This window comes from Apis mellifera, linkage group LG15 (genome assembly GCF_003254395.2).
Source record: "Apis mellifera strain DH4 linkage group LG15, Amel_HAv3.1, whole genome shotgun sequence".
NCBI lineage: Eukaryota > Metazoa > Arthropoda > Insecta > Hymenoptera > Apidae > Apis > Apis mellifera.
The window spans coordinates 4434697-4450932 of NC_037652.1; the positions used below are offsets into that span (position 1 = coordinate 4434697).

Sequence of the window (16236 nt, forward strand, 5' to 3'; positions counted from 1 at the left end):
TTCGTATCGTGCAAATTCGGGCCTTGTAAGATCATTTTGTAATCGAAAATCCTCTGGAGGAAAAGGGAAGAAGAAATTTTGAAATTTGTTCTTCAATGGGACGTTTGATACTTACAATTAATAATTATTCTCAATATTATCGAACGAAAGAGAATGGTTGCTTCGATTCTACCAAGGAATTTCTTCTTTTAGAAATTTCTCTTCTCCCTTTCATCCCTTCCTCCCCCGCACGATGTGTGCACGATCGAAAAGACGAGGTCGCATTGCGAGGCGTTGGCAATTCGAGCGTGGAAACCCGAAGGGCTGTCGATTTTCGCGGCGGTGCTGATTTCAATTAGCATTATTATTAGAACCGCATCGGCGACAAGGAGAGGAGCGGAGCGGAGCCGATCGTCCTTCTCCCCCCTCTCGTGCACGCGCACACCCACCTCCTCCGGTCCGGAGCGCGCAGGTCCCTCACGTACACGCGGCCTGGGGACCACCCCGAGCGGCTGACGCTTTGCTAGGGGGTGTTTGAAAGCGGTGAAATCAATGCTTCTGTTTGCACTGTTGAGGTCGAACCGAATTCCGTTCTCCCGCCCGCGTGTTTGTGAGCCTTTGTATGTATGTATATATGTATGTGTATGTGTGTGTGTGTATGTATATGTATGTATATGTGCGTACGTGTGCGTGCAGTCAGATACGAGCACCACGTTCCACCCACCATGACACACTCGGCCGATCGCTAAGGTGAAAGTGCATGTGGATGGATGTGCATAGGCGACGCCAATTTTCGTCGGAGGCGGTTCTCTCTCTCTCTCTTTTTCTCCTCTTCCCTTCTTTCTTTCTTTCTTTCTCTTCTTTTCTTTTTTTTAATCGAAACTACGACCGCCATACCTCCTTTCCTTTTTCTCTTTTTCGGCTTCGATCTCCGTCCGTGGCTACGTCTCTTTCCTTCCTTCCTTCCTTCCTTCCTCCTGTTCCGGCTGTAAAATCAATCGGCGCTGCTCGGCCGAGGATTAGACTCGATGTCGATGGTAATCGAAACCCCGGCTGGTAATTAAGCGGATATTTTGATAATAAATTTAGATTGGATTTGGATAAGTAGAATCGGATGGATTTCCTTGTTCGATTTTCGAATGAAATTTGAAGAAATTTTGAAGAAACGATGGTATATAATTTTGCGATTAATCAGTGTGTATTCTGCACACTCTTACAAATTATTTAGTAAGAGGTGTAGTGATTCTCGATCTTTCGATCTAGAAAGATCGTTAAACTGTTCAAGCGAAATCGAGGCGAGTCAAATGAAAATTTGCCAAACGAATTTTAACCCCCTCCCTCTGAGATAACCGTTTCGGAGCTTCCACTTAATTCGCGTCAAATGGAGCCAAAGAGGAGAGGTTTCGATGGGATCGGTCCCAAGAAGAAAAGGAAGAAGGAAGAGAGGGAGGAGCGGCTGCCATAATCCCCTTCCCCCCGGTTGATCTGGTTCCGCTCGCGAGACAAGCGAGAGGACGCGTCCGCATCGCGGGCGGGAAACAGCGGCGCGGGTTGGACGAGGAAAGAGAGTGGCGCGGACGCGAAAGATAACGGCTCGCAGCCAATCGATCGATCCGCGGAGGCTTTTGTTCGTCTACGGTTCGTCCCGCTATCCGATTTAACTACGACTGCCCGGAATCGAGCCGCCACCGTAAGAACCGACTTTGTCTCCTCCCCAACCCTCTTCGCAGCTGGGGATCCTGCGAAAATATTGCTCGATCGCGCCGTTACAACCCGCCCTCCTCCCTTCTTTGTCCACGAATCTTACGTCTTATACGATAATAATAATATTGTTCTTCGACAAAAAAGTGTAACGCACGAGAATTGTGTGCGTGCGTATGGAGGATCTGATTTTATTAGTCATCTAAAAGTCTCCTGAAAGTAATAATCTCGATTTTGAATTTTGTTACGTAACTTTGTTGACAAATTCAAGAGACATGTCGATACGTCGTTTCAGGTACACTTGCTCGACTATACAATCATTAATTTACTCTATTTCTCTTAATTGCATTCACAAGTAGAAATTTCTTTAATTAAGGTAAATTGCACTTACGTAATAGCTGGATATTTATTATTTCCTTCGAATAATAAATTAGAATTCTCCTGTTTACAATTTAAAATGTAAAAAAAAAAAGAATTACACGCATCTCGATACAAGTTTCAATTAGGTTCAATTAGGTAAACGACTCATTTGGACCCGTATAACACATCTATTTTTCGAAGAAAACAATCCTTCCAATTTCCTAAACAAAAATATATCCCCCCCCTCCAAACTTCCCATTTCTATCAAACGCCCAATTAACGGATTCCAATCAGCGTGTCGGTCCAATTCCGAATCCAAGTCGAAATCGTGCGCGTTCCTCAAGGCAAGGATAGCCTCGTTAACCACGGCCGGACCAATTACCTGTTCCGCGAAACGTCGCTCAAGAAACGTCTTTTTCCCTCCTTCCCTCCTTCCTTCCTTTCCTTTTCCTTTTTTTTTTCCAAGCATATTTCGGTAGCTCCTTGTCCTATAAATAGCACGCGCGCGCAAGTGGTGCGCGCCCTCGTCGTATCCGCAGCAGCAGACAGGACGAACGAACAGCTATCGAGCTATTACACGCTTAAGTGGAACAGGGTTGACTGCAGTGGCAACAGCGTGCCTTGCTCGATGCGTGCGACTCGGCGACCTCAAACTGCTAATCCGTAACACGGATCCGGGTGGATCGGTGTGCACAACCGCTACACAGGAGTCGTCCCGTTGTTGGCACCCGACGGTGAGCGGACGGGGAAAGGACAAAGGGGGTATATACGGCGGCGGCGGCTATACGGTTGACCGTGGATAATTGGTAACTCTAGACCACGACCGACTTCCTAACCGGTCGCGCTACGCGCCTTTTCACGCGGCTGATAACGAGCCCTTCCCCCACCATTTTAAACGCGCCACATTGGGGAACGGAGAGGTTTAGCCGGCCTTGCCTTGCCGCGTAGGTCCTAGGGAGAATTTATTTTAACAGCTTTTTTTCTTCTTTTTTTTATCCCCGTCGCGGGCTGCTGATTTAAATTGGGAATAAATATTGCGTTTAATTAAAAGGGCGTGAAAGGGGTTTGGAAAATTGTTTCTGGTTAACGATGGTGTTTGATAACGATCGTTCGAAATATATGGAATATAGTATCGAAGAATTGGAAAATTTTGTTTAAAAATGAATTTAAAATTCGATATTTAAAGAGTGTATTATTGTTATTTCGTTCTTTCCCGTTGGTAAAAAACCATTTAATTTCGTGTCATTTTTCAATTTCAATTCTTGATACAAACTTAAACAAATGAATTAGACTCCACGATTTATATATAAAAATCTTCTATCTACACCAATAACTTTCAACAAATTAAAATCGTGATTCGATCGGAATATCGAAATATGATACGACCGTGTCCCTCGTTGTTTCGAATATCGATCAATATCGTTGATTTTCGACGCTAATGAGCCAATCATCCCCGAGACAAGCCGACACGAGGGACACAACGCCCAAGAGTCCCCGAGACGGATCGTTAATTAGCACCCCCCTCCCTCCCTCCATGTTTGCACCCGTGTTCCATTCTCCGAGGTTAAGCGTGCTCGAGGAAAGAATTTCTTCTTTCTTTCTTCCTCCGTACGATTCCACCTTGCGCCCGTCGAGGTTACGCCACTGTGCGCGGGGAGCGAGTGTCGCGCGGGGTTGGTTATTTCACGGTCCACTCGGTCGACTCACACCCCTTACAGGCGGCGGCAGCGGTGGCGGAGCCCCTTTCCAAATCCACCCCTAAGAATTAATTCGAGAGAATCGTCCGGCGGCCGTGCGACAGCCGCCTCTTCCGCTCTCTTCCTCCTTCCCGCCTACCCCCTCGGATCATCCCTCCTCTCTCTCTCTCTCTCTCCCCCAGAGAGAGGCCACTTTCTTCTTCTTCTTCCTCCTCCTCTTCCTCTTCTTATTCGCTCTCCTTTCGCATTACCGTTCGCGTCGATCTAACTCAACTCCCCCGGAGCTCTGGCATCCCTTGGCTTGATAACACCGTCGTTTCGAAGGGTCGAGATAAAAAGGAAAGGGCCTGAAACGTGAGGAGGGAGGGGGAGGAACACGAGGAGGTCTTTTTCATTGTCTACGGTCGAATGGGTTGGTGAGACTGATAAGGCTAATTTTCCCTGCCCTGCTGATTTTTCACCGATTTCCTGTCTTTTGTCCTGGACGGACGAATTTCTGTGATTTCTTTCTTTTTTTGTCTGGAAAAATGTGTATAATGAGGAGGAGGATTTTTGCGTTCGATTTTAATCGATTGATTTCCAAGAAAAAAAAAGAAAAATGTATAGAAGTAACGATGGAAATTAATGCAATAAGAAATTTTTCGCGAATATTATTAGATTTGATTAGATTAGAATCTTATAAATGAAACTTTTATCACCGATTATCCGATCTTTCCATCTTTCTGTGGAGAACGATTCATTCATTTAAGAAAAGAAAAACTAATTCCAATTTAAAATTTTATGAATTCTTCTTCGATTCCTTTTCCCGATTGGAAAAATAATAATCTAACGAATTTCTTACACGATTTTACAGAGATCTTTTCGAGATTCGAGTTACCAAGGGTAGAGGGGGATCGATTTATACATCCAACGATTCCTCTGCGAACGACGTGTAGTGTTTCATCTGGACTGATTTGCACGCATATGTTCGCATGGACACGAGCGACGGGTAAAAATATTTCACGCTGTCGGATGTCGACGAAAAATTCCATTGGGACTGGGTTACAACGACCAGTCGAAATATCTTTCTCATTAATGACGATGAGTAATAGCGTTGTATCGCCAACGTTGAACGTTTCGAGCGATATGTTACCCGCTCATCGACCACCGCCATTTTTCAGAAGCCTCGCTGCAGATCGATTCTTTATAAACATCGATTCGAACGTGATCCCTTTTAATTTTTATCTCTTATGCAAAATTCTCTTCTTTTATTCTAATTACAACGTTTCTCCTTTTAACGAGTTCGTTTCAAGATTCTTGCATTTGCCAAAAAAAAGAAAAAAAAAAGGAAAGGAGAAAGGAGCGGAGGGGAAGCGAATTATCGTGTCCAAGCGTCGCAAAAAGCGCCGATCTCTGCTCGTCAAACGTCCATCATTGTCCCAGAGGAGGCCTTTGTCAGCGCCTACGGAGGCCGGATCAGGAGGCCTGCGCCTCGCCTCGCGCTTTCTAATTTCGGCATCAAAGCAAGGCGCGAGCGATTTTCCGTCAATTGAACGTGGCTGCCTTTGGGACGGGTTGACAACAAGCCGCCACTGTATATCACGAACCGTGCGTGGAAGGCTGGACGAGTTTGGGCGAACGGCCGTTCAAAGCGCGTAATATTCCTCCGCCATCCGGCCGTCTAATGGCTCGACTCGTTTAGCGACTCTCCGTTCTTTCTGTCGAGCTCCCTCTCCCTCTCCCTCTCCCTCTCTCTCTCTTCCCACTTTCGCGAAAATTTCGACTCCGCTTCGCCGTGAGCACACAATCGAGAAACCGATTGTGGAGCAGGATTGATTAAGAAAAAGCGGGTAGAAAAAGTTTAAGAGATAATTAGAATTCCAGGCCTCTCAGATCGTTCAGAGTCCAAGTACAGTGTTTATTCACTCGTTATAACAAGCTCGATACGATATTTAAAAAGAGATATTTAATCGGAAACACTTGCACTTTTTTGGAACACTCGATCGAATTTAAATTTTATTAGAAATTTTCAATTTTACGTTTGTTTCAATATATATATATACTATCATATTCATAGTGAAAAAACGAACTCGAGCGTATAACGAAAATAAATGCACACTGTGCGTTTAATAATTTTTCTCTGGAAAATGGATTGATTCAAGGGAGAGTGGAGAAGAGAGGAGGATGGTAGCGTTCGAGACGAGGATACGTAAGGAACGTAAAATCGTTGGGGCCACGCGATCATTCGAATGGATTCGAAGCATGGAAATACGCATAATACGCAAAGTATGCTCGATTTGCAGCGGCACCTGCATCGGGTGCACGCAGGGTTGATCGATCTTCGTTGAGGCCGGCGCGTATGCTGTATGGGATAATCTGCGTGTATTTACTGGCAAAGGCTTACGAGTGTAACGTACGGTATTTTATTTTACACAGGAACGTTCCACTGCGTTCCGACGTGGTTCAGTTTTTTGCAGTTTTTGCAGCACAAAAAATTTGCTCGCTAAATCCTTCCCTCTCTCTCTCTCTCTCGCTCGCTCGCTCATCCACTCGCGACAGACACACCCGCTCCGCTAACCCTTTCTCTCACGCACACCTTACCACCTCTTCGCCTTCCTTCTTCCGTTTTTTACACCTATTACAGATGATCTCTCCATTTTCCTTCATCGACGAAGGCGTTGAATATGTTACAACGATGTACGAGAAATTTCATTCCCTGTTGTTCATCTTTTCAAAAACAACAACAAAAGTTTCCACCGATCTTTCATAATAATATTCAATTAATATATCGAGAAACGGATAAAGAAAACTTCGATCGGTTTCACTCGATTTTCCCTTTCTCCCCCCATCCGTTCCCCCCCTCCTACGCGTTACACACGAATATTGCACAATTTGATAATAAAAACCGTAGTAATAATAATAATAATAATAATAACCCTCGTATATTCGTTCAATTTTTTTTTCAATTGCGCATATATATATCCGGTTTTACAGCCGGCCGGCTGTAATCGACCGCCTGTTGTTATTCCAAAGGCCGCGTATCACCGCGTATTTATCTTTCCGCTTGGGATGTCCCCTTCTCCTCGCGTGTTTGGTGAATTTTAAACGAGCCGACAATATCCTCCAAGAGATACGCGCTCGTTTTCCGCGCCTCGCCCCCGCGTAAACCGATTACCCTATCGTGGAGAGAGGGGGAGGGGGAGGAGGGGGAAGGGGGCAGTCCATGCGCGACGATCATCAAAAAAACAAAGTGGGCGAAACGGATAGGTCGACGTTCGGAGATATATATATATATATATATATTCGAGATATGTTCTTCCAAGTTGGCTGTTCACATCTCTCTTTCCTCGCGAGGAAAGAAACATTCTCTCGAGATGGAATCGGTGAAGATGAAGAAACGGAATGGTTGGCGCTATTTACAATTTGCAATTGCGGCGTTCCGTCGTGGATCTCGACGATATTCGTTCAACGCGAGCGGTGTGCGTCTACGAAGCTGCATATACGATCGGAATCCACGGAAAGACACCTCGATTCGCTTAATCGATCCCTATTGTACATCATCTTACATACTTGACTTTTCATTTCTTCACGCGCTGCCCTCTTCGATCAAAGCGTACAGCGATTTCTCCCTCTATTCGAATCGATGTCACGAAAATTATAGAAACAATTTTCTCTTTATTATACATACTGACCGAATATATTTCGAAGTTGAAGATCTTCTCCAAACGAATGAATAATTGTATTTCGAAAGATAGAAAACCCGCTCTACTCTTCGACCAAAGATGGCAGGAGATTAAAAATCACCACCAATTCCTTCCATCCCCCCTGCCTCGCGCATCGTCGTCTCGTGCAATCGTAACCACTCGCTCGCTCGCAAAGTGCATACTGTACAACAATATATATATTCTCACCCGATACATATTCGCGCCACAGCACCCACACTCGCGACGAGTCCACCTTTTGTAGCGACTACAGCGAAGGCGAGGACGAGGACGCGGTCCGCGCGACGGATTGTCGAGTTCGCTACGCGTGCGGATGCGTGTGGGGGTGCGGATGGGTGGAGAGGGCAAGGCCCGTGGAGGATGGCGTGGAGGTGGGTGGTGGGCCGGAGGCGGTGGCCGGGGTGGCGGGCAGGTGGTGGCCGAAGAAGGTCGGCCCCGTGGGGGGGTAGGGGGGCGCGGCCGGGTGATAATAGCCGGGGGGCGGCGGGGGGACGGGCGGCGGGTGGTGGACGTGGGTGTGGGGGTGCGGGTGCGTGTGCGAGTGGGGGAGGGGGTGCTGGTGAGGATGAGCGGCGAAGAGGAAGGCCGGCGCGTAGGGGGGCGGATGGGGCGGCGTGGTGGGCACGGTCGGGCTGTTCACGTCGAGGCCCGGGTTCTGCTTCTTCCACTTGGTGCGCCTGTTCTGGAACCAGATCTTCACCTGGGTCTCGGTCAACGAGAGCGAGAGGGCCAGGTTGAGCCGCTCGCACACAGACAGGTATCTCGTCGTCTTGAACTTGTTCTCGAGGGCGACCAGTTGCTCGTAAGTGAACGCCGTCCTGGCCCTCCTCGGCTTCCCGCCTGTCCCACCGCCGCTCCCCCCGGTCCCGTTCTGGCTGCCCTGGTTCTGACCCTGGCAACCCTGCGCTTGGACGCTGCTCGACGAGGAGGAGGAGGAGGAGGACTGCCTCTTCTTGCAGTTGGCCGAGGGCACGTTGCTCGCCGCGGTCGCGCTCCCGTCCCGGCCCGCGCTCGAGGACTCTTGATCGGCCACCCTCATCTCCACGTCCTCGTCCTCCTCCTCCTCGTCCGCCTCCTCGTCCATCTCCTCCATCCCCGCCTCGGGCGTGCCCTCCTCGTCCTCCTGGCCGCTCCCGCAGGCGAACTCGCCCCGCGAGTCACCATCTGAAAACAGCAATCGCGCGAGTTAGACGCGGGGGAAAGATGAAGAAGAAGAAGAAGAAGAAGAAGATGATGATGGTGGTAGGGGGCAAGGAAAGCGATACGGTGTTGCGTGACGAAAATTGATTACACCGGTGGGGGGAGAAGGATTGGATGGGATGGGGTGAGATTGCCGGTCGGGTGTCGGTTTACCCTGTGACAAAGCGGTAACGTGACCCCGGCCGTTGTTTCACGCCGCGTCTCCGCGCGGAAGACCAGGCCGCGATGGGGCGGCGGGGCGCGAACTCGATACCGCATTACACGAGGGAAAATGAAAAAGAGATGATCTCCATTTATCGGGGTGGAAAATAGGCGAGGAACGGGACTCCAACTCGCGCCGATCGACCCTCTTATCCCATCAGCGTACAGTAACCTCGAAAAAACGCGCTTGTCGACGCTTGTTCCACGGCAATCAGTTTCAACGAGGGACATCGATGCGGTTTCGATGGAAAGTTTCATTCCGCGTTTAATTTTATTCCTCTCCGTTTCGGTCTGAGAAAAGATAGGATATTCATTTCTCGAACGTTTATATATTCTCTCGAACCGACAATATTTAAAAATATTCCATGGATAGTTGGATTCGTCTCAAAGAGGAGGAGAGAAAAGTCAGAATTGAACAAGTTGCAACGAGCAACGTTGCAACGTATCCAATCGCGAAAATCTCTCGTAGCTTTGACGACGTGGAAGACGTATCCCTGGGATTCCGATCTCTGGACTCGACAAAACGATCGGATGATACGCGCGAATCAGATGGAAAAGGAGAGAGAGTAATAAGCGGGCAGCCGGTCGGCCGGAATCAGAGAGGGAAAGAGAAAGAGAGCGGCCAATCGTTCGCTCAATGAGAGAGGAGATTGGAGATTCAATCAGCACGCAGATGTCCCGGGGACAGATATTCCCTGGCTCCGGTCCGTGGAGGCTGGGGGCGCCCCTGTGGGAGGGGGTGGGGATAGGTTTCCGGATAAAACCAGAGAGACGGAAAGAGAGAGATTGAAAGAGACGGATGGGCGGTTGAAGAGAGAGGAGAAGACAGCTGGGAGCAAAGGAGGAAGAGGGGGACGGGCGGATGGAGAAATGGAGAGATGGAGAGAGAGAGAGATGGTGGAACTTCATCCGAATTGGCGTGGCTCGTGGCCCATAGCCCGTAGCCCAGCACCGTGCCTGGGGGTTGGAAGTCCGTAGGGGGCGACGGATCGAGAAGGTTTACGTCGTAATGGGATTTGTATCTCGTTAACGCGCGATCGTTCTTGCAGGCCGTCGTACAGGCCGCCGCCGACCGCCTCTCCCCTCCCCCCCGCCCGCCCCATAGCTTCCTCTTTCTTTGCCTATTTTCCGCCACCGGCCCTCGTATCTTTCAACTCCATACCGTGGCCCGCAGGCTACATCCTTCCCTCCCTCCTTTTTTTTGCCATTGTACAGGCGTTGCGCCGATTGATCGGCCTCTAATTGAATCGCGTAATTTATATTGTTCCTCCGATTCTCCATTTTCCAACCGGCCGTTTTTTTCCCAACGAATATCTTCGTGCTTCCCTCGAAATCCTTTAATCGTTTCTAATTAAACGATATCGTTCTTCTTCTTCTTTATCCGTTATTTTATTCTCCCCCTCGTTCGCATTCGAATTCTTTCGATAAGAATCTCGACGAGAATCGGATAACGCGTTGCCAATTTTCTAATCGAATTTCTCCGATTCGTTTTCGTTGGCTGCCAATTCAATCAATTTCGAGATATCGTTCGAGATAAATTTTTGGAAACAGTTGGAAAGGAATCGACGAGGCGTCTTTGGGCAATTAATCTTCGACAATGCACCCTTTTGTCGCGCTTATCGATATTTTACAGCGTCGATGAAGCATTTATCTCGTTTAAATCTTCTTCATTAGATCTCTCGCGCGGGAGAATCGATATACGAGGGGGCAGGGTTAAGGTCCCCGGGGGGTGGCGTAAGAGGGCACGAGGGGGTTGGGAGCGCAGTCAGGAGCACTTATTTCGGTTTTCCTCATTAAGCACAATGACAGCAGCGTTTGAAAACGAGTATCGCGGCTTGGGAATAGGCAGACCACCCTTCCCCTCACCTCCCTCGGATGATGACGTTGACGAAGCGTTGCGAGACGGTTGGATCGAAGCCTAGAAACGTTAATGGGCGGCGGGAATGTTAGGAATATTAGTGTGAAATTTCGTGTGGGCAGAGCAATAATGGAGGAAGATAAACGAGGCGAGGTTGATCACGATCGATCGAGATTTAACAGCGGTCTGTTTGTTTTACGAGCGGCCGGCCAATTATAGATTGGCAAGTGTCGAATAATCAGGTTCTTGGATACGTTCCGCTCTTCATAAAGGATAAATCCATAGGTTTGGAACACATATGGTCACGTGTCTAAAATCTGTGGGGAAGAAATATCGGCGGGTGATTGATCCAATAAACTAGGGTTGAAATTGCTTTTACCATCGCTCGATCTAAACACGGTTTAATTATTTGGCTTGGTTGCGCGAATACAAACGATTAAATCCCTCAATTTCGAAACTTTTCCTTTTACCCATAATATTTATTCTTGTTACGCTACTTTTTTTTAAAAAAAGAAATATCTATCTATCGAGCAAAAGATTTCGCTCCAACAAATTTTTTACTCCTTCCTTTCAATTCGACCACTTTTTCTTCTCGCAAAGAATTATCCCTTAATGCTTCTTTACCTCACTAATTTTCCACAAACCATCCTTATCTCGTCATCCACGAGATACTCGAGAAAATATACTGATACAATTATCATAGTGTTTCCAAAACTTGGAACAATGAAGATCGGTCCAAGAAATATATATATATATATATATATATATATATATATATATATATATATATATATATATAGAATTGTTCCCTTAACGAACAACTCCCTTCTCCCCCCTTTGCCTCCTCCGATAAGAAAAACACAGAGCTGTTCAACCAACTACTATCCAACGTCCGATCGGTAATTACAATTTTTCCAGAAAAATCTAGCGGAAAATCCGAGTGAAATTTCGAGTCGTGAGGGGGAGGGGAGATGGAGAGGAGGAGAAGGAGGGGGCTTACGTTCTCGGTCGGAGAATCGGTGGCGTGTGCAAAAGGGGGAGAGACGGTGGGGCGACGATGAGGGAGAAGTCATTATGATGCAGAAGAGCCAATTTTCTGGGCGGCTTGGCGCGATGCGACGCGATACGCCGCGATGCTGCGCGATTATCATAACAACCGGCGATATTATTCCGTCGCCGGATTTGCGGCGGGGGTGGAGAGAAGAGCCGGAGAGCTTCGACGGCTGCCGGTCGAAACGGATTTCAACCGATCGGCCGGCTGTGCCTCTGATGCACTTTTAATGGATATTCCTGACCACCCCGCAAGATGGATGGGCCGAGAATCGTTTGTAATCCCGATTTCATCGCCTCCTCTGATCGATCCTCCGAGAAGCCAGCCAGTTTCTCTCCTTTCTTCTCCCCTTTCTTCCGCCAAAGGCACTTTACTCTGTTTCGTTTCATTCGTTCACATCCAAACTTTTACTTTTCGTCACCATTTCATCCGTAATTTTGCAAACCACTCACATTGATCACATTATTGATTCGTTTCGTCCCTTCTTACATTATTGCGCATACATCGTTTCTTCTCGTTCATCGTAAAAATTAACGTTCTCGTCTCGTCGCCCATCAATTTTGACAATTTCCTTCAACCTCCATTCTTCCCATTCCACCGTTACTTTTTGTATCTCTTCTCACGCGACGAAAGATGAATCCATCCATCGGTTGACAGCGCCGGTTGATTTCGTTTGCAGCCAGCGTCCCGTACCGGGATAAAGGGACGATAATGATGGGGTTCAAGGACTGGTTAACGCAGATTAGCGGAGCAATTTGTCACGCTCCGACAGGCCGCCCTCGCGAGCCCCCCCTCTCCTCCGCAGGTCTGCAGGTCCCCCTACACCCAACCTTGGTCCCTTTTCCTACCCCCTTCGTTGGACGAATTCCTCCGCCCACCCTCTGTTATCGGAGCCGGGGATTCTTCCTTCTTATCTGTCCGCCAGACTCCATTAAATTCGAAAGTCAACTGTGAAATTGGGATCCTCGCGCGCGCGCGCGTGCTCGATCATCGACATTATCGGGACCGGATAAGCTTTCCGCGCCAGATGACTCGTTTCGATTACTAAGGCGAACGAGGAATTTAATAAAATTCGAGTCGAATCTTGGTCCGAAAGAACGCATCCGTCGTACTTGCTTTGCATTATTAATTGCATGAATCAATTTTATATTTCCAAAATAAGTGGAATAAGTTTCAACTTTGATACTTTTCTTCGTCGATAAAATTGAAATTGGAATTATATCGAATCGAGGTAGGAGAAATGAGTGATTTCTGTATCATCTTCGTCGAATAAATCGTCGAATAATTCGTTTAGATTTTCGGGCGGTGATTATTAAACGGTGAGACGACTTTTTGAGTTTAAGCGGATCACGACGGAACGAATGGGATTGGAAGAGGGCATTTAACGGCGACATTCGACCGTTCCGCTTCAACCCTTGTTCCCGGTAAAGCGTCTACATCATCACTTTTGTCGGAATCCCCGCAACTAACGCAAATAACTCTGAAACGGGCGAAATTGCAGGACGCGCGGGGAACCGAGCACCGTCCTCCCGTCCGTTCTAAACTTAGAAACGAGGAAGAAGCGTCGAATAAGGGGGGCGGTGGTGGAGAGGAGATGCGCCCGGGGACGGAAAAAAAATCCACGTTCAAGATCGCGGGATCCCGAGGCGGGCGGGAGAGACGAGGACCATATGTTTCCTCCTCCTCGGTGGAGAAAAAGAGCGGAGCGAGCGATGTTTTGGTGGACGATTACGAGGACGAGCGCGAGAAAGGAGGAAGCAATAAACATGCGAGCTGATGTCTCGTGGGGAACGAAAGCCGGTCGAGATTAGGTGGAGGCTTTGCGAGTCGCTCGAATGCGAATATGATCCTCGCTCCGGATTAATCGGCCACGTTTTCCAACCGAATTTATCAACCGAGGAGAAAGACGGAGCGACGTGTTTTTCGTCGGAGCGACGGTAGAATCGCTTCTGTATGAAAATGTAAATATTTCGGATAGGAAGATTTGTCGTGTTTACCAGCAAGGATTAATACTCGATAATACATTGTAACGAACGATAATATTTCCAAGATATTTAATCGTTAAAAATGACCCGTTATCAAATATTCTATCGATTAAACTATCTTGTATTTCCCTATTGTTCACCGTTTAAACAACGATTCCCTCCACTATCTCGGAAAAAAATTTATGGAATCGTCAACGTTCGTCCAAAAATAAACACGACTCATTATATATACAAATATAAAAAAGAAAAATCATTTCCAACACAGCGTTTCAAGTCGTCAAAATCAATCCTAGATCAATCAATCACCAGACGTATTAGGATCGAAATCGAAGAGCAAACTAATCACCTTCGTGCACGCTGTCGGGCCGCCGATGTCGCCGATGCTGAACGCGGCTGTGTACCACCCTTCCGCCGGTGAACTTGTTCGGATCCAGTATATTCTCGACGGAGAACGCGAGGCACCGTTTGTTCGCTTGGACGGTGCTCGCGGTCGTGGTGATGCCACCGCCGCCGGTCGAGGTGCCGGTCGTCCGTGCCGCGTTCCCGGAAGTGCAGACGGTCATCACGGTCGACGCGGCGGCCGCGGCGGCGGCGGCGGCGGCGGCGGCGTGCGCGGATATGTACACAGGTGTGCCGTGGGCAGTAGCGGTCTGTTCACCGCTTTGAACACACGAGAAAGGGTGGACGACGCCTCGGGCGGCGAACGGGTTAAGGAACTGGTCGGATCCATCGCCGCCCCTCGACGAGGGGGCGGTCAAGTCTACCGGGCTGCTCGGGTTGCTCTCGTCCACCTCGTCCCGACAAACGTCCACCTCGACCTCCTCGTCCTCCTGATAACTTCCGTTCCGATCTCCCGGATGCACTACTACTTCCTCCTCCTCCTCCTCCTCCTGCTCCTCCTCGTCCTCCTCGTCCTCGACCACGTTCCTCCTCCTCCTCCTGCTCCTCCTCCTCCTCGCGCTCCTCTCGTCGCGGTCGCCGTTCTCCTCCTCCACCTCCTCCTCCTCCTGCTCCTCCTCCTCCTCCTCCTCGGCCTCGTCGTCTTCCATCCTCTTCGACCGGGCCGATTCCATCTCGTGGAAGGTCGCCTCGCTCCCGTTGTCTAACGGGCGGAGGATCGGCGAGGCCGGCGAGGGCGAGTGCTGCTGCTGGCGCGCGTTCTCGTAGCGGACGAAAGGCTCGGCGGCTGTGCGTACGTGGAGCAACACGTGCCTCCTTTCTTGAGGCGGCAGCGACAGCCCCGCACGCATATCCGCTTCCTCCCGCGGTAGAACGACCGGCCCTAGAGGCGACACGGTCCTCCCTTCCTGCATCCTCCACATAACCCTTCGAGGTTATCTCTCCTTTACCTCCTCCCCGCCTCTCGATCCTCCATTCTCTTCTTCCAATGCTTCCTCCCTCCCCGCTGACTCCAAACTACCACTACTACTATTATTATTACTGTCGCTGTTGCTGCAGATACTATTATCTATTACTGTTACTACTCGCGAGAGAGCGAGAGAATATTCACACTCTTCACGGATACAATTAATAATTACGGATCACCTCAAACGGTGGTGGGAAACGGGTGCACCCCGACTCGGCGAGACACCACTCACACCCCCCGATCACACTCCAACTCCATCACTGATTCCTCTCCAACCACACTATAATTTCTCTCCTCCTCTCCTCTATCCTGCCGGAAGAAGAGCGAGGAGGAGAACACCAAACGAAACGTTCCTCGCTCGAGACGAGACGGATATTACGTGTACGTGACCGAACAACCGAGTCTCGCCTCTTCCTCTCGAGAACAAGCGCGCGACGAATCACCGAGAAACGGAACGGACGAACCGAGGGTGTCGCGTAGCACAGCGTAGAATCCGTGTGAAATCGTGGTTGGCGATCAGAGCGTGGTCGGGCGCGCGATTAGCAGTGTCTTTGGTGAGTGAGAAGCGGCGCGCGTCCCGTGAAAGCTGGCCTCGGCACCTCCACGTAGAGCCATGGTGGCTTGAATAGGTGGTATATCGGCGTATTATTAGTAGCGGAGGAGCCGTCGTAGGAGACGTGGTCGGGCGTACCGGCGTACCCCGTCTGGTGGGGTGGTTGTTCCGCCTCGAGTGGGCGTGTCCAACCCCTGCCGGCTTACCAGAGTGTGCCGTGACCGGCGAGGGGGCGTGCACGGTGTACGGGGGGTTGCGCGCACACACGTGCTCTACCCCGGGCCCGTCCGTGGTGGGTTGCGATCCATGTCCACCGCGGGCGGCTCTCTCTCTCTCTCGCCCGTGTTGGTTGGACGCCCGCGCCAACGATCACTTACACGACGATCACGAGGACGCGCGCGATCCACCCAGACACGAAGCCGCGGATAGTGAATGGACGGGCACGAACACGAAATCGGGAAACAGAGGCCGCGTGCAGACGTTTCGCGGCCCCACGAGCGAGCTTTCGCCAGATACTCGGGTATGTACACACAGGGAGAGCCCTACCTCTCCCTCCCTACACCAGCTTTCTATCCGCCCTCCCA

General features: G+C 49.4%; 1 protein-coding gene across 1 annotated transcript; it reads right to left on the reverse strand.

Annotated features, from left to right (window-relative positions):
* Positions 1-938: 938 nt before the first annotated feature.
* LOC725504 (homeobox protein ARX) lies at positions 939-16016 on the reverse strand. The gene is made up of 2 exons (XM_006560986.3): positions 14080-16016; positions 939-8602 (listed from the first exon to the last, which is right to left on the reverse strand). Exons 1-2 carry the CDS (start codon positions 15053-15055, stop codon positions 7740-7742), a joined length of 1839 nt encoding a protein of 612 aa, XP_006561049.3. The 5' UTR covers positions 15056-16016; the 3' UTR covers positions 939-7739.
* Between the last annotated feature and the right edge of the window lie 220 nt (positions 16017-16236).